General features: G+C 38.8%; 1 protein-coding gene across 1 annotated transcript in view; it reads right to left on the bottom strand.

Moving 5' to 3' along the window:
- The window catches only part of C7H11orf58 (chromosome 7 C11orf58 homolog), a 12,071-nt gene extending 1,964 nt beyond the window's left edge, over nucleotides 1–10,107 (bottom strand). The window contains exons 1-4 of the mRNA XM_021167228.1: nucleotides 9,888–10,107; nucleotides 3,907–3,990; nucleotides 1,448–1,508; nucleotides 125–234 (exon numbers count right to left, since the gene is read on the bottom strand). Of these exons, the coding sequence (XP_021022887.1) occupies nucleotides 125–234; nucleotides 1,448–1,508; nucleotides 3,907–3,990; nucleotides 9,888–9,950 (318 nt within the window). The 5' untranslated portion in view covers nucleotides 9,951–10,107. The remainder of the gene's footprint in view (nucleotides 1–124; nucleotides 235–1,447; nucleotides 1,509–3,906; nucleotides 3,991–9,887) is intronic.
- Nucleotides 10,108–23,590: the final 13,483 nt, after the last annotated feature.

Here is a 23,590-nt window from a genome sequence, read left to right as displayed (position 1 = left end):
CTCTCTCCCTCTCTCTCTCTCCCTCTCCCTCTCTCTCTCTCTCTGTCTCTCAGGGTTCTTGGATGCCCTGACAACCCAAATATCAAATGGAAAGCGATCATGTCCCAGTCGTGAGCAGTCATACCTCACTGAAGCCGAGTCCGCAGTGCCGCCGGTACCGTCCTGACAGTTTGCTGTCCATGCTCTGCTGGTACTGAGACTCCAGCTCTTCATTAATTTTCTTGTCTTCTTCCCCTGCGTGTCCATTGTACTTTGGTTATGATTCAGTCAAATCAACAAAAACATTTGATTACACAAAAAGACCCACAAAACAGAGGCTATTCTATTCAGGGCTGAGGTCTCTAACTGACTGACTTCACACTGCACTGTGTGGACAGTTTCTGTAGCACAGCTGTCACCCACTAAACACCACAGTAGCCAACACACACACTTATGATAACTTAGGAGCCAAGCTTCTAAATTAATGTCTAATGATCACTCTGAAGGTTTCCTCCAAGTGACCTAAAAACCTCCAATAAACAAGAGTATTTGTTTCTGAACAGAGAACAAAAATGAGCAATTCTGCTCAGAGCATGCAAGGTCATCTCAGGGTGGCCTGGTAATGTTTCTTGGTGCCTGTCTTTGCTTCTCAGTTAATAGAAACAAACTAAAATCCCAAGCTATTTACTATGCAACATTTGTATGCTCGTTTACTCTGCACCAGGCAGCAGAGCACTGACAGCCCTGTGACCCCACTTCACATGGATGGTCCTCCACAGTCTGTACCCAACACTGGGGTTAGTGCTTTAGTGTACAAAAGCAACTTTAGGTTCCAATCACACATTTCTGTGCTTCCAGTTATTTTCTTCATAGAGCTCTCAATGTCTTTGGCATCATTATCTAGTGAGCACGGCAAGGACTATCCCGACCTCTCATGCCATTTCACTTTATTACAATTCTCAATTTTAAAAGACAAGTATTAAATGCCAAAACGCCTTTCCATTTTGAAAGGCCAATGTTCTGCCTTGTGGAACAATGATAATCATTCTGAAGTAACTAATGTCAGATCGCTTCTCGGCCTTTTGGCTAAGATCATGTGTAATGATTTCTGAAAGATACTATATAAGATAGGTCCTATAAAGTTAAATGATTCAGTTAAAATTTTTGTTACATTTAGTTTAGATTATGCTGTTAATTAATAACAACCAAAATTTCGTTTACCTTTCAGTAGACTGAATTAAAATCCAATTCATTTGCAGTTTTTATTAAAAAGTTTTTCCCATATATTTTTTTATTTTATATTTTTCTGCCTTTTTTGGTGCTGCAAAGCCAGGGCTATAAGCATGCTAGGCAGCTGTTTTACCAATAGAATATATTTCCTTGAAATGCTTTAGTTAACAGAACTATGCACAGAAAAGCTCAAAATCATATAGATCTAGCACCTCTACTTTAATTATGTTTTTCTTACCTGTTCGGAAGTGAGATGTTGATTTGTGATCTCCTATAACAAGGCGACCAGTGTGTTCTTTCTGTAAGAAGGTAGAAAATATATTAAAACTTGAAATTGCTCATTTAATATAATTACTGGGTATTCACTATAATGTAGTGGAAACTACTGCAAGTTTCTGGAATATTCTGAAGACTAAGGCATAAATCAAGATCTTTGTCTTTATGGAATTATATACTAGCAAGAGGAAAGACTAGAAAGAAATACACAAATGTAAGCAGTGAATTAAACAATCCTAGGAGGTAGTGCCATCAAAACAAAACAGAGAACACAATCACAGAACACTCTAAAGGGGTAGAGATCAGGTTCTAATATTTTGAGACAAGGTCTCACTATGTAGAACCAAGCTGTCCTTGAACTCATAAGAGATCTATCTGAGCCGGGCGTGGTGGTGCACACCTTTAATCCCAGCACTCGGGAGGCAGAAGCAGGCGGATTTCTGAGTTCAAGGCCAGCCTGGTCTACAGAGTGAGTTCCAGGACAGCCAGGACTACACAGAGAAACCCTGTCTCGAAAACCAAACCAAACCAAAACAGAGATCTATCTGCATCTGTCTCCCAAGTGGTAGGATTAAAGGCAAGCACCACATGCCTGTCCCAGGCTGGAATTTTAAATGATACACAATGAGAAAATTAAGCCAGCCCAAGCATTTTCTTTCCTGCTGAGTACGTACTGTCATTTCGTCATGGCCCCTTGCTCCCATCTCAACACAGGTTTCTCTATGTAGTTCTGACTGCCCTGGAAATTATTCTGTAAACCAGGCTGGCTTGCAACTTTAGAGATCTGCCTGCCTCTGCCTCCTGAGTGCTGGGATTAAAGGCGTGTGCTATCATAGTGCCTAGACTTCCTGAATTTCTTAAAACCTTTTTGGCAATCTCTTCCTGATTCCTCAAGAGTATCTTAGAAAGCAAGCAAGCAAGCAAACAAACAAAACAAAGTAAAAAAATCCCCCCAAAACTTATTTAGATTGAAAGCAAAATATTTATCACATACCAAGTAGTAGAAAATAAAAATGAACATTATTATTTATAATATATCACAATTAACTAGCTACTTCTTTATTAGATTACAACAAACCCTTAATTTCAACCTGCCAAAGACAGATCTTAAAACAATGTAATACAAAACATAAAAAGTCTCATTCAAAGAAACTACATAATTAGTTTCACTATTCAGTCCACTCTTTATGGTTCCCATTTCATTTCCTAAAGTAAAGAAAGGATCCATGAAAAAAGGAAAAGATTAAATCTAATCCCAAAGCAACATTACAAAGTGCGTGTGGAGACACATGTATATTTCTTCCATCTAAGGACACATCTAAGCTCCACCTCCAGCCTTTAGGCAAAGATTTATATGGTGGCAGAAAAGCCCATTAACTGGTTACTAAATTTTAAAGATTGTCTTAGACTAATGTTTTTAGTACTGTCAGAATTTTCATCCTAGTACTTGATCATGTCCCCTAAATTACTTTATATGCCTTTAACAAATCTTTTATTTGTAGATGCCAAGAGAAAGCTGCGTACTATAAAACCCTGCAAATCGTCAGGAAGCAAGGATCACTGACTACAGAACGCGTCCTGACAGTTCTGTGAGGGTCTGCCTTCCTCGAGCTCTATACTCAGAACCCTCTAATGGGAGTTGAGCTTTCACATCTGCCCACTACTATTTCTGGAATCTCTTGGGCAGGAAAGCTGGAGATAACTGTCCACCTCTGTATGCTCCCTCACACTAATGACTCTGTGTTAGTTGCCGTTTCTTTCAATGCACAACAGTCATCACACCACCACTGGTGATACCCAGGCAGGACACAGAGCAGTGCTGGCACGTATTAAATCATCAGTAACTGCTGGTGAAATGCACCAGGGCTTCACATGTACAACAAAGGGTGCGGTTTTATCTTGGGGTGCTGAAAAGAAGAAAATGTCCTCCCAATGCTTTCAAATGTAGTTTGTAAACAAAACTGCTAGGAAGTGAAAGGTTTTCAAAGAATGCTTTCTTAGCACCTATAACTACACATTTAATTAAACTCAGGTGTATCCGAAGATATATGCAACATTCCTAAAATTAGGCCTCTGATAAGGAAGATTCCCTTGGCTGCTACTTTAAGGGCTATGAAATACAGACTTCTGACTTTTGGCAGCAGCTATAATTGCTCAGAAATGCCTTCTATGAAAACCATCAGGTAGCAAGCAATCAGCTGAGTTTATACAAATCCAATTTTCTTCATATAGTCTCTAACCACACTGCCAAAGGTGGTTCAGAAATAGTATAAATTGAAAGTGTTTGGTTAGGCTAGGTGTATTTCCCAAAGCAAAAAATAAATCAAGCAGAAGAAAATGGACCCCAAGATGCCCTATCCTCCTCTCTTAACCATATAGACACAGCACTGTTTTAAAAAGATAAAAACATACAATGCTTACCTTTCCTGCACCCATAAGTCTCAAGAACTTTTGTTTTCTTTCTTCATTGCCTAAGTCTGCTGCCTCCCAATTGCTAGATCCAAGCTGCAAGACATTAGTTATTTTGGTTTTTGTTTCTGCATTTACAAATACTAAAACATTTATATTCAATCTGTAACTCCAAGTTTTCTTCTGCCAGTTTTAATTAACTGGGACTCGTGGTTTGTAGAAGTCAATCAATGTATCACACCTGAGTCCTGCCAGCTCCCTTCCCTCACCTCATGGCAGAACTCCTCATTCTGTTACAGCCACAGCTCTGTCTCTAAAGCCTGAAAATGGCAACATCACATAGAGCACTCATACATTACGATGTACACACTCCTACGGGTCTCAAGCTCCAGGATGCAAATCTGTGACACCTACTGCCCTAATCAAGCTGTGAAGGGGACTAGGCACTCAGTAACAGCAGGCTGCTAGGACTGTTAAAGAAAACTTTTAAAATTCTGGGTTTGGGCCAGTCAGATGGCTCAATGGGAGAAGGTAGTTGTTGCTTAGCCTGACAACCTAAGTTTGAGCCCTGGGATTCCCAAGGTGAAAGGAAGGAAATGACTTCCATGTAGTGTGACATGAAATTATGCTGAGTGAACGTGTATATACACATGCACACGTACACAAAAAATGTAATAAATCACTCAAAAATAGACTTTGCTTATATTCTAAGAAACAGCATGCCATCATAATCTTTCAGGTTTTTTGTTTGTTTGAGAAATTCCAATTATTTATTAGACCCAAAATGTTATAAATTTTATTGTTTCTTACAGATCCTCCAAAGAGCAGAAATAAAGTTTACCCCCGAAAAGTCTAAAATTCACTGTATCTTTCAAGCAGGATCGCTGAACTGTTTTGTCAATTTAAGTACTATAGAATTATAATTAAATTTTCCTCTACATTTTGAAGCAAATGTAAGATTTCATTATAATCTGTCAACCACTTGCAGCCATATTAAGAGTGATTTAAGGAAACAAACAAGAGAAACCCTTTTTGTACTATATTGTGTCAAATATCTTACTGTCAAAATGTTCAGTCATCTGTTGTGCAATCTTTAATTTTTACCCAAAAGAAGAAAACTGACAAAAGGCATTTTAGAACTAAGATTTTTAAAAAAGAAGAGGGCCAGAGACTTGTCTCAGTGGGTAAGAGCAATGGATGCTCTTTTCGAGAACCTGGGTTTGATTCCCAGCACTGACATGGTGGTTTACCACTGTCTGTGACTCCCATTCTAGTAAATTCACGCCCTCTCTGGCCTCCATGGGTACGAGGCATACACTTGGTGCACAGACATATTTGTAAGCAACACACTCATACACACAAAAAATTAATAATTAAAAAAGCGAAATAGCAGGTAGTATAGAATTATAGGCTAAAAATGAGGATGAAGTTATGTGCAAATAACTCAGGCCGATTCTTTGTATAATAAACGACTAGATGAGTTTTTCCAACCCACCAATCAAGTGAGACAAAACAGGAATAAAGAATATGGTACCCTCATGCAGAAAGCCACTCAATGGGAAGGGCTCCGTTTTGCAGAAAGAGTTTCATTTTGCAAGAAGAGCTGGGACCATCTCATTTTTCTAAAAGGATGCTTGGCTTTTACTTCATCTTTTATTATATGTGTACAACATTTACTTGATTTGTAATGGGCAAAGGCTGAAGACAGGTGTGCATACAAAGGTGACTAAAAGAAAAAGATGATAAAGAAGTGAAGACATTCATTTGATTGACCATTCTAACTAAAATATAATAAAAAATAAAAATGTTTTACAATTATGGGGCAAAGGTAAAAAACCTCCAACACAAAATGGTAAGTCCTCAGTTTTCAAAGAGTCCAACTATTATATTTTCACTACGAAAATACAAGAAACAGAAGCGACAAGAAAGCTAAAACCTACTAGAAATAGATAAACAATCTTTCTTTAACCATATGTTCTAGTTGATACATGACACCAATGAGCAATCAGCTATACCCACAGGATGCCAACCCTTTGGGTTAAAAGACTGTTAAAAATCAGAAGATAGAGTAGAAATTTAGACTTGTTATTGTTAAATTTAGATTAAAATTCTGAGTAGTCATTGATAGTCCCTTTTTATTTCTCTGAAAATTACGAATGAAATATACAGAATTTTTAAAACAAGGAGAACAACTTCTGAACATATCAGAGTTAAAGCATTAGCACCTCACCACTTGTTCTTCTAAACTACATCTGGTGAGGAGATTTGATGTTCTCATCATTTTGGCTGCCTAAGTTACAAATCTCTATTCCTTTCCATGACTGCAGACCTTTTTATAGATCAATTAGTCCTAACTATTTCTAGCTCATTATAATAAAGTACCACTACTACCAATTTTTTTTTTTTTAAAGTTTTTCGAGACAGGGTTTCTCTGTGTAGTAGCTCTGGCTGTCCTGAAACTCACTCCGAAGACCAGGCTAGCCTCAAACTCAGAAATCCTCCTGCCTCTGCCTCCTGAGTGCTGGGATCAAAGGCATGCGCCACCACTTCCTGGCACCAATTCTTATTCTCACTAAACCACTTGCTCTGTGAGCCAAGACTGACATTTCACTTAGCTTTGATTCCTTATTGACTTAAGACTTTTCAGAAGCCTATTTTATGCCTGGTGTGGTGGCTCCTGCCTAACTATAATCATGAGATAAAGGTAGCAGTGTCCTGAGTTTTGGGGCTACACAGAAAATATAATACTAGTCTCAGATACACAGTAGTTTTGAATTGAAATCCCAATGGCTGGGGACATAGTTCAGTGGTAGAGAACCTGCTTAGCATGTAGGAGGTCGTGGGTTTGACTCCCCACACCCAAAACCAAACTAAACCACCACTACAACAAAAGAAACCATCTCAAGAATGCATGAAGAGTTGCATACAGGTTAAAAATCTAATATGAAAACCTGAAAGGTTGTGACTCCAAAAATTCTCTTGAATGTTAACATGGCACAAATTATTCACCTGACCTTACAACTCAGTAGTAACTCAGTAGTGATAGGTGCACTCAAAATATTGTTATATTGTTACCTTCAGGCACATTTGTGAATGCATGAAACAGGTCAATGTTTTACCAATACTCAGACCTTATTCTCAAGATAGCTCATTATAAATATGCTAATAGGGCTGGAGAGATGGCTCAGTGGATAAGAGCACTGACTGCTCTTCAGAAGGTCTTGAGTTCAAATCCCAGCAACTACATGGTGGCTCACAACCATCTGTAATGAGATCTGACTCCCTCTTCTGGAGTATCTAAAGACAGCTACAGAATACTTACATATAATAAATAAATAAATAAATCTTTAAAAAATATATGCAAATATTCCCAAATCCAACAAATTCTGAAACCTGAAACACTTTTGGTTTTCAGCCTAAGGGACACTCAACATGCAACCTTCTTTAACTTACAAGTGACTTCCCACTCCCAGTGGTTCTCAAACTGTGAGACTCCTTTGGGGGCAGCATATCAGATGTTTACACTATGATTCATAACAGTAGCAAAATTACAGTTATGGAAGTAGCAACGAAAAAATTTATGGCTGGGGACCACCACAACACAAGGAACAGAATTAAAGGGCCGCAGCATTAGGAAGGCTGAGGAGAACCACTGCTCTAGAGCCGTTCACAGTCCAACAAGCAAACCAACCAGTGGGCAGGTAATAAAGGGCACTAAGGCTCAGAAACTGCATGAGCTGCCCCCACGTTCTGGCCACAACCTCTGTTCTTCCACACATACTGCATGGGGCCAAATTACAAACCACAGTTGCAGAACTGTAGAAAGCTAAAAACACAACTATCTAAAATCCAACTTTTCCAACTTCCCATTCTCTTACAAGAATACACTCAGGCTGGGGTTGTAGCTTATACATAAGGCCCAGGTTTCAATGACCAGCACACACATACCCAACAAGAACACAGCAGCAAACATCTTGACAACGTTTTTACCTAAGTAACTTCTACTTTTACAATCTCTAATTATATTCTTTTAATGCATTGTTGTTTATTCGTTCTTCCTTTCCAAGAACAGCAAGCACATTTCCGAAATACTACATTCTGAAACACAGTGCCTAACGAGTACTTGTGATTCTCGCACTCAGATAGAACAGCTTTCATTATCCACTTCTACCAAACCAATGAAACCTAAGAAGCCCTTTTCACTCCTCCTCCCCTAAGACAGACTGCAGGCAGTGTGTTACTCCTCATACACATATCCCACTGTACTTGAGACTATTTCTATGTCACCCTTTCCTAGCAGCGCATTCTGAGATATGATATCTATTTCTAGTATCTTCTGGTTTTGTGGCCCGCAATTATGCATCAAATCACTGAATCAGAAAACCTTGCAGCAGATACTAACACATAAACTGATAGTTGATTTTCTAAAATTACCAGGTGTATCTTGAAAATACAGATGAGCTAAACAAACAAAAACATCAAGCAAGGTAATATCCAGTTAGCAGAAAAAATAATAAACATATATAATGGAAACTGAGTTAAGAAAACCACTGTTAAGGGACACGTTACTGTATATAGCATAACAACAACACAATCATCTTTATGATAGCATAGGTAAAGTCACAGGTCCCAATCTTGAAAATGCAACTATAATCACCTATAAATCAACTATCAAGACAACAGTTATAGGATTTGAAATATATCAAAGTTCACCTGGCTCAAGAATTGTTTTATTTCTGAGTCTATCAAAGCAAGTATGTGTGACATTCTCGGAATCAACTCACGGTTGATACTGGGAGGAAAACAATGTAACAGCTCTTTTACATCTAAAGTTTAGATCACTAAAAAAAACCTAGACAAATTCCTAACAATGCAGAATGGCGGTATTAACAATGGAAGATCTAAATTCCAGTAGCAGGAAAGACAAGGGACATGAATTAATCCCACAGACAACCCGTCATTCCTCCACTCTTCTTTAATTGATTACTAATCTTCCTCACAAGGCTAAAATTTATTCTATTTATTACAATTCTGGTCCACACCCTATCTTCCAACCAAAGGAGCGTGGTTCTTAGTATTCTCGCATTAACTACAAAATAATTCAGGGAACCTTTTATGGCTCACAAAGGACTTGTGAAAGATGTCAAACTGCACTAAAAGTTACAATTCTGAAGCTGACAGTGTATGAATAAGCGAGACCAGCTTTCATCTGTTTCAAAGATGACTTCTTCATGTCCCCTTCCCACCAACTTCCCCATCAAAGTTTCCAAGGGGTTTCATTATAGAAGAACCTAATTTTACAAGTTACCTGCAGTTTCCAAACACTATGCTAGAGCTAAGACAAATATAAGCATCTTTCTTTCAATTCCAGTATCTGGCATTGTAGTCAGTACTGAACAGGTTAATAAGGGACAGTTTATTATTTAAACTGATGAGCTGAGGGCAGGAAAAAGGTATTTGACATCAAAATGCGCTTCTGGGTCTCACTCCCTCTGACCTCGCCATTATTCCATCCCCAAACTGTCTACCACAATCTTCGGCTTAATATTGGTCTCTGTTTATTATAAAGAATGGTGTAGTTAGGGCAGCAATTACCAGTACGCTGCAAAAAAGGATTCGGGCTGGAAAATTTGTCCAAATGTGATTGAACATTTCGCCATTGCCAGAAGAGCGTTTTAGACCAATGTCAGGAGTATGACATATCTATCCTGAAATGACTAAGAAATGAGCTTCACCGGTCTCCCAAAACGCAAAGACATCTCGATTAAGCTCTTTTTCCTTTTCGACCCTTCTCAGGATTTCCTTCCTCAACCCCCGTTCCTACGCAGGTCTCAGGATCTCAGCTCAGGGCCTCTTCAAACCTTCAGATTCTAGTAGGAAAAGGAAGACATCCCTCGTTGCGCCCCCTTCCTTCGGACGCTTCTTCATCCATCCACCCTTCCCGGCCTACCCCAGCCTTCACTAGGCCTCAACCCTCATCCATTGTTATTTACATCGTCGTCGGGGGAGGCTGAACGTTTCACCCCGTGCGGGTGAGACTCCCGGGCAGCACTCATCGTAGGTGGGATCCCGACGGGGATATGCCAAACACACTCGTAGTTCTCCTCAAACGCGACACCAGCAGCCCTCACCCAGCCGCCGGACCAAGCAGCGCCACTCCAGAACGCAGAGCCCCCTCCGGGCCTTCTCCGCCACAGTCGTCACTGCTGCGGCCGCTCGTCGCCCTGGAGCACACCGGGAGTTGTAGTTTTTTGGACTCACTCTTTACTGGCCTGACTAAGCCGTCTTCAGTGACTTAAACTACAATTCCCAGGAGGCCGAGCGAAGCATCTCGCGCGGCGTGGCGGGAGTGCCCTCGGAGGCTACGTTTTCTTCGGCGTGTAGAGGGAGCTTTCCTGTGGATGGGTATGGTGGCGATCGTTGGCGGAGAACTTCGTTGCCACAGACAGGCCTAGAGTGGGTTTTCACCTTTTTTTTGTGTGAGATTCTGCCCTGTTAGCAAACACATTCATCATAGTTAAACACATAGACTTAAATGTAATGTTTGAGGCTTTTTGAATACAAGTTCTCGGCCCAAGACAAAAACCTTTTTAAAAAATGGCTTCTTCCCCCAGCCTAATGTGTGGTCTCTACTGCTCACACGGGATATTCTGACTAACGTCTTCATTCTCTTCCTTTCCTTCCTTTCTTTTCTCACTGAATAGAGTTCAGTGTGAAGCTGAAGGCTTGTTAATAGGCTGTTTTGTTTTGTTTTTCGTTTTTTTTGTTTTTTGTTTTTTTTTTCCTAAGCAGCTCCACCCCTCAGGAATTGTGGACGGTTTTCCACCGCGCTTAGTGTTTCTAGACAAGAGTGACCCACCCCTCTCACTCCTTTCTTAAGGTGGATATTATTTGAAACTTCATCGACTGAAGTCTGTCTGCCAAAAAATCCTGTAACTTTATTATTTTTCTTGGGGTGGTGGGGGGTAAGTTTCCTATATAATAAACCCCTTTAAAGTTACAGTACAGTAGCACCCCCAACCTGTTGCAACTGTCTCCACAGTCTAGTTGCAAGAGACCACCCCACCCCCGCCCCCTTAGGATGGATACATTCCCTGCCCTTCCCATTTGCAATCCTGTTTCTATTTCCCTCATTTCCCTGCTCCTTTTCCAGCCCCAACTAAGCTTCCTGCAAGATCTTGTAGTCCAGTGTTCTGATACTGAAGATAAACGTCTGTATGTTATAGCTGAATTTGCAGCCACAGGTGAACCTGGCATACTGTCAGGATGACTTTCTTGCCCTTACTCATTCTGAAGCCTTCCAGCCTTGATTTTTAAAAAGATTTTTTTTTTCAAGTATAAACAAATAGTATGACGACAGTACATGGCTAGTCTTAAGTCCCCATACCGAGTGGTCTATGAAATACCTGTCAGTGTCTGTGCTCAGCAGTTACTCTAGTTGAACTGCATTTCAGATGAGGATGAACCAGTCATTGATAGAACTGCCCAAAGTGAAGCCTGACTATGCCTGTAAACCTAGTGTCTGGGAGGTGGTGAAGGAAGATCAGAAATTCAAGATCATCCTCTCCTAAGTAATGTGTGGTTGGTCAGCCTAGGCTATAGTGAGACCTCCTCTCAAAAGAAAAATAAAAAATAAAAAAAATTAAAACAGCACACCCCCCACCCCCACCCCAAACATCAGGACTTAGAACTTTGCACACTGGGAAGACAGTTTCTTAATTTATGCAGTCATAGATCTAATTCCTTTATTTTTGAAGCAGAGAATAGCTTTTAAATAAATTATATAAAAATACAGTTAGAGCCATATTTAATAAGCCTAACCAAAGCACAAACTAATCTGTTATTTCTGTGTTAAACCACAATAAAGGAAAAAACCAATGAGGAAAATATTTTTAGAAGTGGTTGCTTAGTCACTAAAATGAAAATATTTTACCTACTAACTTCATGACCCTACTTAGTTTTTATTTAACTTTTAAAAATGCAATTACAATGGAATTCCATCTAAGTAACAAAGTAAGATGATTATAATTCACTTCAAATAGATTTGAAAAATTGTAAGAAGCACAATTTAGAACTCTTAGCCATGTTACTGACAAAATAAGATGGCCCAGTAGCTACTTAAAGATAGCTAAGTGAGGGGCTGGTGAGATGGCTCAGTGGGTAAGAGCACCCGACTGCTCTTCCGAAGGTCCGGAGTTCAAATCCCAGCAACCACATGGTGGCTCACAACCATCCGTAAAGAGATCTGACTCTCTCTTCTGGAGTGTCTGAAGACAGCTACAGTGTACTTACATATAAATAAATAAATCTTTAAAAAAAAAAGATAGCTAAGTGACTCTAAGATGAAGAGGATTATTATTAAGGTTAGTAGCTACTAAATATTTTTAACTTTAGTAATAGATAAAAGTCCAGGAAATTTTAATGGGTTAATAATGTGCTTTTTATTCACCAGATTTGTGGCACATCTGGATGGCCATGTCTTCAAGTTATCCTAAAACATCATCGAGCAAATCAAACCTCAGAATAACCTACTGTATCATTTGAACAGACTTGACTCAGCTCATGTTCAGAAAGCTAGATGTGAAGATGAAAGTGTACAGTAGCAGCAATCTGTGATGACACAGAGACTTAGAAACACTCTCCCTCGTTAGCAAGAAGCCATCGCTGGAGCTATTAAATACCGCCTCTAGTACAAGACCATTCCAGCTTCACGTTTTGTTTGTTTTCTAGCACAGTGCCACAGGATGGTTAGTGAATGTCTTAAGTTTGTACTACCTTCGATATCCTCTGCTAATCCTTAAATTTTACCAAACACTTTCAGTGGGTACATAAGGAACATATTTTCTGCATTCAAGCAATTTAAATTTTAATTGTAACAGTTTCAGTTCAGTACACCGATTAGCCATATACATCAAGACAATTTGCCAAAGATAGAAATGAGCAAAAGTGATTACAGAATTACAGTCTGGGAGTGCTGAATGTCGAGGGACAGAGTCGCTAAGAATTATTTTATTCTAGATGAGTGTGTGCTTCTGAAGAAATACCTAACTCTTCAGGTACTTTTTTTTTTTTTAAAGATTTATTTATTTATTTATTTTATGAGTACACTGTAGCTGTACAGATGGTTGTGAGCCTTCATGTGGTTGTTGGGAATTGAATTTTTGGGGGGAGACCTCTGCTGGCTCTGATCAACTCTGCTCTCTCTGTCCCTGTTCATTCCGGCCCAAAGATTTATTTATATACGTAAGTACATTTAGCTCCAGAAGAGGGCATCAGATCTCATTTCTGGTGGCTGTGAGCCACTATGTGGTTGCTGGGATTTGAACTCAGGACCTTCAGAAAAGCAGTCAGTGCTCTTACCTGCTGAGCCATCTTGCCAGCCCCAGGTACATTTTTTTAATAGTGAAAACATTCAAAATTCTTTCTCCTATCTTTTATTTTTCCTGATGTTTGGAAACAAGGTCTCATTAATCCAGCTTGGCCTGGAATTCTACGTAGTACATTGTGTCATTGAACTCATGGTTTTCCTATCTCAGCCCCGACCTCCCCCAGTGTTGGGATTACAGATGTGTGTAGTCTTACCTGGCTTTTGCCTACAACAGAACTTCTTCCCCGTATTTAACTTTAACTTAGTACCTATTCACCAACTTGCCCTCTATATTTTTCTCAGTTTTCTCCTTATCCTCTGGTAAACACTCTCCACTCCCATGAGGTCCACTTTTAAATAATCTCCGTGTGAATGAATGAATCACTCAGGACTTGTCTTTCTGTTTCTCATTTATTCCCGTTGGTGCTCTCCAGTTCCGTGCATAATGGCACACATGACAGGACTCCGTTCCTTTGTAAGGCTGAATGTTGTGTATATATACTATGTCATCTGTTCATCATTGATTGATGCTTAGCTTGCTTCCATTTCTTGGCTATTATATAAATAATGCTGCGTTAAAAATGGGAGCACAGATGTCTCTTCAACACAGTGCCTTCATTTCCTTTGTATACATACCAGTTGGATGATTGCTGTGTATCATATGATAGTTCTATTTTTAATTTTCTAAAAAACCTTCATGCTGTTTGCTATAGTGGTTGTGCCAATATTCATCCATTAGTAGTGTGTGAACTTCATCTTTCCTCTTCATCCTCGATAGTAATATATATATTCAATACTAGTTTTTTCTGGATTGAGGCACACTACTCTGATTATTTTTAGTTGTTGTTCTTCTTCTCTAATGGTTAGTGATGGTGAGCATTTCCTCATCTACCTGTTGGCTGTGTGTGTTCTTCTGAGAAATATTTATAAGCTCTGCTAGAGTCTGACACCCCTGACACACCCCAAAGGCCAAGTTCAAATTTTAATTAATAATTTATATGTTTTGAGACATGGTCTAAAGCTCAGGCAGGCCTCAAATGCCTCATCCTCTTGTTTCAGGCTTATTAAGTTTGAGATTATAGGCATGTACCACCACGCCTGATTCAAGTTCAATTTTAAATTGAAACTCTCAGAAAAATATTCCAGTTATTCCACCATCCCCCACCATTCCTCTCCTCCCAGTTACAGATGTGCCTCTGGATTTTAAAAAGAGCATCATCATCATCACCACTGTCGTCATCATCATCTATGTGGGGGTAAGTGCATGTTAATGCAGTTGCTGGAAGAGGCTAAAGGTGTGGGGTTTCCCTTAGAACGGCGCTTACAGTTGGTTATGAGGCAGGTGCTAGGAACTGAACGTGCATCCTTGCAGTAGTAGTATGGACTCTTGGCATCTGAGCCACCTCCCCAGCCTCATCTGACTTCTAGTACTGTGCCGTTAGTAAGCTAGGGGTCATAATGTGCTTTGTTTCTTTTTAGTTTTCAAAGATCAACACACATGCTGGCACACAGCTTTCATCCCAACACCTGGAAGGCAGAGGCAGGTGAATTTCTGTGAGTTTGAGGCAAGCCTGGTCTACATAGTTTCAGGACAGTCCAAACTTCCTGAGCTATGTAGGGAGACCCTGTCTCAAAACAAAACAAAGCCAGCAGTAACACCCGCCAAGCCCTACATACACTAATGAATCTCACTGTGACACTTTTGCGCACACTGTTTTCACTGATATTCCCACACCCCCATTCTTGCTCTCTACCCACTCCAGCTGGTCCCCCTCCTTTCCCTAGTAGACATCTTCTGCCTTTAAAACAAGTTTTAAAAATCTATTTTATTTGTTCATCAAGTATTTCTGTGTCTGTCTGTCTGTCTGTCTGTCTGACTGAGTTTATGTATGTGAGTTCAGGTCCCTGAGGCTACACGTGGTTGAGTCATCTGGGGCTGGGAGTGAGGAGGACGACCACACCTTGGGTCTTCTGCTAAGAAGTGTGTCCTCTTAATTGCTGAGCCAGTTCTTCAGTCCCTTCCTTCTCTTCAATCACAGATATTCTCTTGCCTTCCTTAGTAAAAGTTTTCCTACCTCTCAAGATCTCTTCTTTCATGATGTCTGAAAAAAAAAATAATAAAACAGTACCATTGTTTGTTCATGTGTATATGTGCATGAGCAAATACCTTAAAATTATTTTTTCCCTTATCACACATAAAACATGTGCTTTGGTATTTTTGGGTTTTTGTTTGTTTATTTGTTTTGTTTTTGTTTTTTTTTTCTAGACAGGGTTTCTCAGTGTAGCCCTGGCTGTCCTGGAATTCACTATGTAGACCAGGTTGGCCTCAAACCAGGCTGGCCAGAAGGGAGGGACTGAAGAACTGCCCCTGCCTCCCAAGTGTCAGAATTAAAAACATGTGTTTTGAAAATAAGTTAAAATATTTTAAAAAATAAAAATTAAAAGCATGATCTAGGTGTGGTGGCACATACCTTTAGTCCCATCACTCAGGAGGCTGAGGCAGGAGGATTATGAGTTGGAGACCAGTCTGGGCTCACTAGCAAAATAAATCAAGAAATCATGAAGTGCATTTATAATTTCAATCTTTCAGACTTTGTATTTTGCACACAAGTAATTCTCTTGTAAGCTAGGCTAACACAGAACATATTGATTGACATTCTTTCTGAAATTTAAGAGTATAGAGCTGAACATGCTTTTGATGATTTTTATTTCAGAATTTCTGAGGAGAAACGACCACAAATGTTTTGCTGTAATAACTTTCCATTTCGAAATGAAGCATGCTAAACTGACATCCTAAATCCCCAAACATAGAATTAGAGCATCTTAGTTTTATAGAAGACACACACTTCATACAGGCTCTTAGAAATTGCCCCTGAAAGTTTAATGAATTAATTCCTTTATTGTTGTTGCTGCTAAACTGTTGTTTTGTTTTGTTTTTTGTTTTAAAGACTGGCGAGGTTATTGGGGGCTGAGGGTAGGAAGAACTCAATACTACAAAGGAAGTAAAGCGGGAATGTCAGTGCGGGTGGGCAGACAGCCCTATCTGGGCTTTTAACATTTAAAAAGCTCTTTCAGGGACTCTGGAAAGAAAGGCTACAAATGTCTGTAGCTTGAAATGGCTTTTATACTTTTGAACCCGTTATAAAACCTTTCCTTAGAACTCTGTTTCATCTCCCCACCCCCAAAGAAAATAGTAGGAAGAAGGTAGGGGAAGAAAATTCAACTGAAAAAGACCAGACATAAAGGATGCTACTCAGCTTATTATACATTTCTGAACTACTATAAATGGGGGGAAATGGAACAAAAGAGGGAACATGGCCATATTTGAAAGTAAGGGAAAAGAGAAATGATTATGTCCTTGGCAGAACGCTGTCAGGAGCTAGTGGTACCAACAGACACATGGTTTTCCTGCAGGAACCACACCTCTTGCTGCTCCTAAATTGTTTGTAAACAAGCTGCAAAGCCAGGCTGAATATTGACACTCCTTCCTGATGCCCTATTTAACCAAACAATGCCCTGTCCCTTTCAACAGCAAGTTTTTAGAAGTTGATCAAGGGCATGAAATTGTGGTTCTTGTAAAGTTCTTTACAGACTACAGGACTTTCCTTTTTTGTTTTATGATTTATTTATTATTTTAAAATTTTTATTTATTATTTTAGGAGTACTGATATTTTGCCTGCATATATGCCTGAGTACCACATTTGTGAGTTAGACAGTTGTGAGACACCATGTGTGTGCTGAGAACTGAACCTGGGTCCTCCGGAAGGGTAGAGTCAGTACTCTCAATGCGTAAGTTATCACTCCAGCCCCTATTCATTTTTTTGTTTTTAATACTGAGAGAAGAACTGGTAATTGAGGCAGAGAGAAACTTCAGTGATAGGTCCTTCCCCAGAGTGTTTAAATTCCTGGATTCAGTTCCGCTACATGAAAAACAAACAAGCAAAATGAAGACAACACAAGCCTGGTGGCAGCAAGCACATCTCTGCCCCCAGCACTCGGGGAAGAGACAGGTGCACCTCTGAGTTCGAGTTTACTCTGCTCGGTCTACATAGGGAGTTTTGTTTGTTCTTTTCTTTCTTTTTTTCCCCTTCTCTTTTTTAGCATTGTAAACCATCAAGATTTCAGAGAATATCCAAGTCCACCTATAATTTAAGCAGTACTTAAATTATAAGCTTTAAAAATCCTGCAGTGCAGTGTAAGTGCTAAATTTGTAGTTTAGTTTTTTGTTTTGTTTTTACTTAAGCAGTCTTTCCTGGTTGTTCACCTTCTGTGAAGATCATACATTAACTTTCTCGTTATTTGAGTTTCATTTAACTAGTACAGCATGTATGGTTTTCTACAAAGTATCTTCTCTAACAGTATTCTTTATGGACCATTCCTGTTCATATTCGGTAGCATCTGCCTCATCCTGTTTCTGAGTCATCATCTGCTATATGTCTTCACTACAACCATACAGTATAAGATGAGTTGTTTTTAGTTTGTCACTGTCATGAACTATCCAACTACAGAGACTTGTATATTTTACATATATATGCACTGGGGACTAATTATGCTTAGATATAGAAAATAATCCTAATTGGTTTTCCAAAGCATCTGAATCTTTTTATACTCTTTCTCTTTTGCTTAGCTTGTATAATTAGATCAGATTTTTTATGTCTGTTATAGTAAAACGTTTGAAGAAGAAATGAATATGTAGATATATTAGCTTGATAATGTCTGTTTTAATATATATGTGCATATATACATATGCACATATATATTTGTTTTCTGAATTCCTTACAACTAATATGATTGATAGGAGCTGATTTTTGTTCTTTCAGAGAATGTGTAGTTAGAAAAAAAAGTAAGACTTTAAAATCAAACTATTGTTTTGATATTATTTACTTTCTTAGCCGAATAATTTTGTTTTCTGAGATAGGGTTGTGTTTTTTTTTTTTTTTTTGGTATAGCCCTGGCTGTCCTGGAAATCTCTCTGTATAACAGGCTGGCTTCAAACTCAGAGATCAGCCTGCTTCTGCCTCCCGAGTGCTGGAACTTATGGTGTGTGTCATCACAACCTGGCTCAGAATAATATTTTATTTCCTTTCACTGTTAGAGTTTTTTTTTTTAATGTGTTGTGTTTTCTACTTTGAGCAGAGAGATATTGTGTATTCTTTCTTTTCTTTCTTTCTTTCTTTTTTTTTTTTTTTTTTTTTTTTTTTTGGTTTTTCGAGACAGGGTTTCTCTGTGTAGCCTTGGCTGTCCTGGAACTCACTTTGTAGACCAGGCTGGCCTTGAACTCAGAATTCGCCTGCCTGTGCCTCCCAAGTGCTGGGATTAAAGGCGTGTGCCACCATCTCCCGGCCTTGTGTATTCTTTTCAACTCCTAATTCTTACTGAAACTGTAAGTTTTACTATGAATTTTGCTTTGTTTAGACTATCCACAACAACATATTAATCATAAGCTGTTTCTTCAAGGAAAATAAGACACCACAAAGCTAATTTTTAAAATCCCATTTATTATGGAGATAGTGATATAATGTCACAAATATGAGTCATAATATAATTCAAAATTTTCTATAGCTATACTATGGAAAGTAAAAAGATGGGGCTGGAGAGATAGCTTGGTGGTTAAGAGCACATACTGTCCTGGTTTTTCTAATACGCAGGTTGTACAGCTCACAGGCCCCGTAATTCCAGCTCCAGGGGAGCTGATGCCCTCCTCTAGCCTCCTTGGCCACAACACACACACACACACACACACACACACAGAGAGAGAGAGAGAGAGAGAAGTAAAAATAGATTGAGTCTTTTTAAAAAGTAAAAGAGAACAGGTAAATTAATGTTAATGTAAGTTTTAGAAGACCCAATATTCCTAAAATAGTAGAAGCATAATAATCATAATTAGATGTAATCATAATCAATACAACTAGTGAGATACCATCTTTTCTTCAACAATCTGGTATTATTTTAATATGACAGCACATCTCAGTTAAAGTAGTCATATTTCCAGTACCCAAAAGTTACAGGTGGCCGTTGGGCACCGTATTAGCCAGCAGAGGTTTGGGCTTCTTGTGATAGGATGGGAGTGCTCTGTGCTGTACAAGGTAGCTGTGACTTACTGCTGAGCATGCTTTCAGTAGCATTCCATCCAGATGGACACTAACAATGGGCAGTTAGTCAGGTTTACATAGGATTTTGAGTTTCTAAAATGAGCAGGAAAGTGCTCTGGACTCCAGTACTAAATGCCACTTTTTTGAAACTTTTCTAACAGGGCTTTCTCGACAGATTCTGAACAACAGTTTTCAACTTAGAGCTTTGAAGATGATAGAAGTCCAGAATATTCAAAGCTAATCTGAATATTAGAATGAGCAATAGGAAGATCCATGTCTGGTGGGCAAAAAGGCCCAAAGAAAATGAAAGAATACACCATGCAGAGCTGCTGGTAAGTAACCATGGGGCATATAGAAAACCATCAGGTTTTTATGGGGCAAAACAATGAACTTGACAAAAGGAACTTGGAAAATTTAGTAATCATAGGATAAATGGGAAATCTGTCAAATAAAAAGGTTCATGGAAGCAATATTTTTTTTCTAGAGCAACTGTATACAATTAAGTTTATTGTTCAGTGGCGCACACCTTTAATCCCAGCACTTGGGAGGCACAGGCAGGTGGATTTCTGAGTTCGAGGCCAGCCTGGTCTACAGAATGAGTTCCAGGACAGCCAGGGCTACACAGAGAAAAACCTTGTCTCGAAAAACCAAAAAAAAGGAAAACATACATAAACAGAACTATAGTATAGCTGAAATATTTACCATTTTTAGGAATGAATACTGTTACAATGCTAAAAGTAAAAAAATTTCATATTTTATTATTGCTTTTAAAATTTACTTTATTCTTGAAAAACCAAAAAAAAAAAAACCAAAAAACTTCATTATTTTATGTGACTGAGTGTTTTACCTGCATGTCTATGGTGTGGTGTCGTGTTCTGAGATCTGAAGAGGGTATCAGTTCCTGGAATGGAATCATAGATAGTTGTGAGCTGCCATGTAAGTAATGGGAATCAATCCTCACTCCTCTGCAAGAGCAACTCTCCTCTTCCTATTTTATCCGTTTTATCTCCCTCCTTCTCTTCCTCCCTCCGTCCTTCCATCCCTCCATTACCTCTCTCTTTCCCCTCCTTTCTCTCTTTGCTTTTCCTTTACTTCCTCCCTCTGTGCTCTATATAGGATAGCCTGGCCTGAAACTCTGGGTGTTCCTTGTGCCTCAGCCTCTTGTGTGCTGAAATTACAAGCATCAGTTATCACACAAGTTTATTGCTTACTTTAACAGTTGCTCACATTTTACATTTTGTTTCAATTTTAAAGAGTTAAGCTGTCTATAGGAAAATGTAAGTACATATTTTAGGAACAAAATCTTATTTCTCCAAGAAAGTTTATTTTAAAGGATATTGGAGATGATAGAAGTGAAGCAAAGGCTGACTCCTGAGTTTCTGCTTTGAATAACAGATGTAGACAATAGTCAAATTTGAGTTCATATTAGTTAACACAGGGAATAGATAATCAACAAAACAGGATTTCAATCAGATAACAACACTGTATCTTATAATATATCTATTTTTGTATTGTTTCCCCAAATGTTGTTATTCTTAGGGACAAGGGAGTGATGTATTCTAAATAGGTGTGTATTAAAGCCAAGATAGTGGATGAAGTTATGCAGGAAACAAAAGGTGCCCTGAGGTGCTCTGGCCTGCACCTCAGGGACATTAGAACCTAACAGAGAGAAGAGACAGATTCAGTGATGGAGCTAAGAGATAGGTGGCTCTAGGTGAGGGTAGAATGAACAAGAGAGTACAGTCCTTGGAGGCTAAGAGAGGTGAGCAGACATGAAGCAAGTGGTAGTTGGTGGCACTGATTGCTGATAACTAGTTAGATTGCAGAGATGGATTTGGCAGCATCTGGTTTGAATTCTGGTTCTCTGATGCTTACTAGTTGTATAACAGGCAACACTTCATTTTAAGCCACCATGTTCTGATGTTTTGGGTTTTTTTCTTCTTTTTCCATGTTCTGGTTTTATCATCTTCAGAAAAAGGGATAACCCCTTCCCACACACGCTTGTGAGGATTAATGAGCTGTTTGCCAGAACTGTCTGACAAATGGAGGATGCACGGTTCATACTAGTTTCTTTCTGTTCTAGCTTTGTGATGCCTTTGAAACTGAACTGATTGTGCATTGTCACCAGAGATTTTCTGCAAATTCTGCTGTTTTTGTGAAAAGCCAGAAGATAGATAGTGTTGAGGCTGAGGATTTAGCTCACTGGAATACTTGCTGAGCATGCTCAGGATCTTATGTCGAATCCCTATAACCACAACAAAAAAACACAAAAACTCCAGAGCGAAACTATATTTTAAAATTAATTTTAAAGTTAGCATAAAAATTATGGGTATACACACGACAGAGTATTCAAAGTATTTTTATAGTAATATATATCATATATATTATATATAATAGATAATATATTGGACATATGTGTGTTTTATATACTATATATAATATATGTATTATGTATAATATATAGGACACACATATGTATTATATATACAATATATAATTATATATGTATGTTTACACACACATATATGTGTGTGTATATATATATACATATACACACACACACACACATACACACATATATATGTATATTGGACTGAGCATGGTTGTATTTACCTATGATCCCGGCACTCAGGAGATAGCAGGATCATGAGTTAAAGGTCAGTTCAACTACATAGTGAGACCCTACCTCAAAAAACAAAAGAAGACACATGAAAAAATTGGTGAACAAGCAAGATGGCTCACTTTATGATGCTACCATGTCTGACACCTTGAGTTTGATCCCTGGGACTTACAAGGTAGAAGGAGAGAACTGACTCTCAAAAACTGTTCTCTGACTTCCACACATGCACTGTAGCACATGTGTCTGGGCACGAACACACACATGTATACACACACTTGATGAATAATGACAACAAAGTTATATAAGTAAAATGTCATTTGCAAGTGAATTAAATGTAGATTATAGGCGAACTGTGCATCAATCACGTATTTTAATTGTTCTTATGAGAGGAAGCAGAGAGCTGACAGCCGGAGATGGAAGGGGAGGATGAGTATGGTGAGTTTTGGCTTTAGAAGGTGCAAGAAGGCACAGTCTTCTTTCTGTACTATTTTCTCCAACTCGTCTTTCCGTTTGGAGACCCATTATTGTCTTGCCTTCATTTGAACTTAAAGTCATAGCCAGAAAACTACGTTCAGAGTTGGTTACTGTCTTAGTCAGGGTTTCTATTCCTGCACAAACATCATGGCCAAGAAGCAAGTTGGGGAGGAAAAGGTTTATTTGGCTTACACTTCCATGCTGCTGTTCATCACCAAAGAAGACAGGACTGGAACTCAAGCAGGTCAGGAAGCAGGAGCTGATGCAGAGGCCATGGAGGGATGTTCTTTACTGGCTTGCCTCCCCTAGTTTGCTCAGCCTGCTCTCTTATAGAACCCAAGACTACCAGTCCAGAAATGGTCCCACCCACAAGGGGCCTTCCCTGCTTGATCACTAATTCAGAAAATACCCCACAGCTGGATCTCATGGAGGCACTTCCCCAACTGAAGCTCCTTTCTCTGTGATAACTCCAGCTGTGTAAGTTGACACAAAATTAGCCAGTACAGTTACGGTGCTGCCTCTTCATTTCATATCGACAATGGAAAGCAAGGGGAGGGGCAGCGTATAATTTAAACATGAACTGTGACACACGTGCTTTTCAGATGAGCGGCTCTCACTAGAAACTGTGTTAAGTATAGTGCTGTGTGCTTTGGCTGAAAGTAATGTCAAAGCATCAAGCCTTATATTTATTAATATTGTGTTATATGTTAACAAAATAGCTATTATTCTGGGAGGGATGAGATCATCTGAATAGTGATTAAAAACTTCTCCAGGGCCATTTTAAGTTACTAATTTTAAGTTATTTAATTTAAGGTCTAATGTACTGATAATCTGCTCCTTGCATAACTATCCTAGACTCTTATAAATTAAATTATAATTTAATGCATACTATCTAGCAGGCAATATTTTTAGAAAATTATTTTTACTCTATTATTGATCTATCTATCTATCTATTTATCTATCATCTATCTATCTATCTATTATCTATTTGTCATCTATCAGTTTATCTATTCTTGTCTTGTATAATAAAAATGCCATTTATTAGTTCTCTTTCATTCAACTGACCAAAAGCACAACACATCTTTCTAGACAAGAAAAAATCCCATTAAAATGTAGTTTTTTTTTTAAATTACTTTCAGTTTT

This window comes from Mus caroli, chromosome 7 (assembly GCF_900094665.2).
Source record: "Mus caroli chromosome 7, CAROLI_EIJ_v1.1, whole genome shotgun sequence".
NCBI lineage: Eukaryota > Metazoa > Chordata > Mammalia > Rodentia > Muridae > Mus > Mus caroli.
Note: the sequence above shows the minus strand (reverse complement) of the source record. Positions and strands in the feature narration are given on the sequence as shown.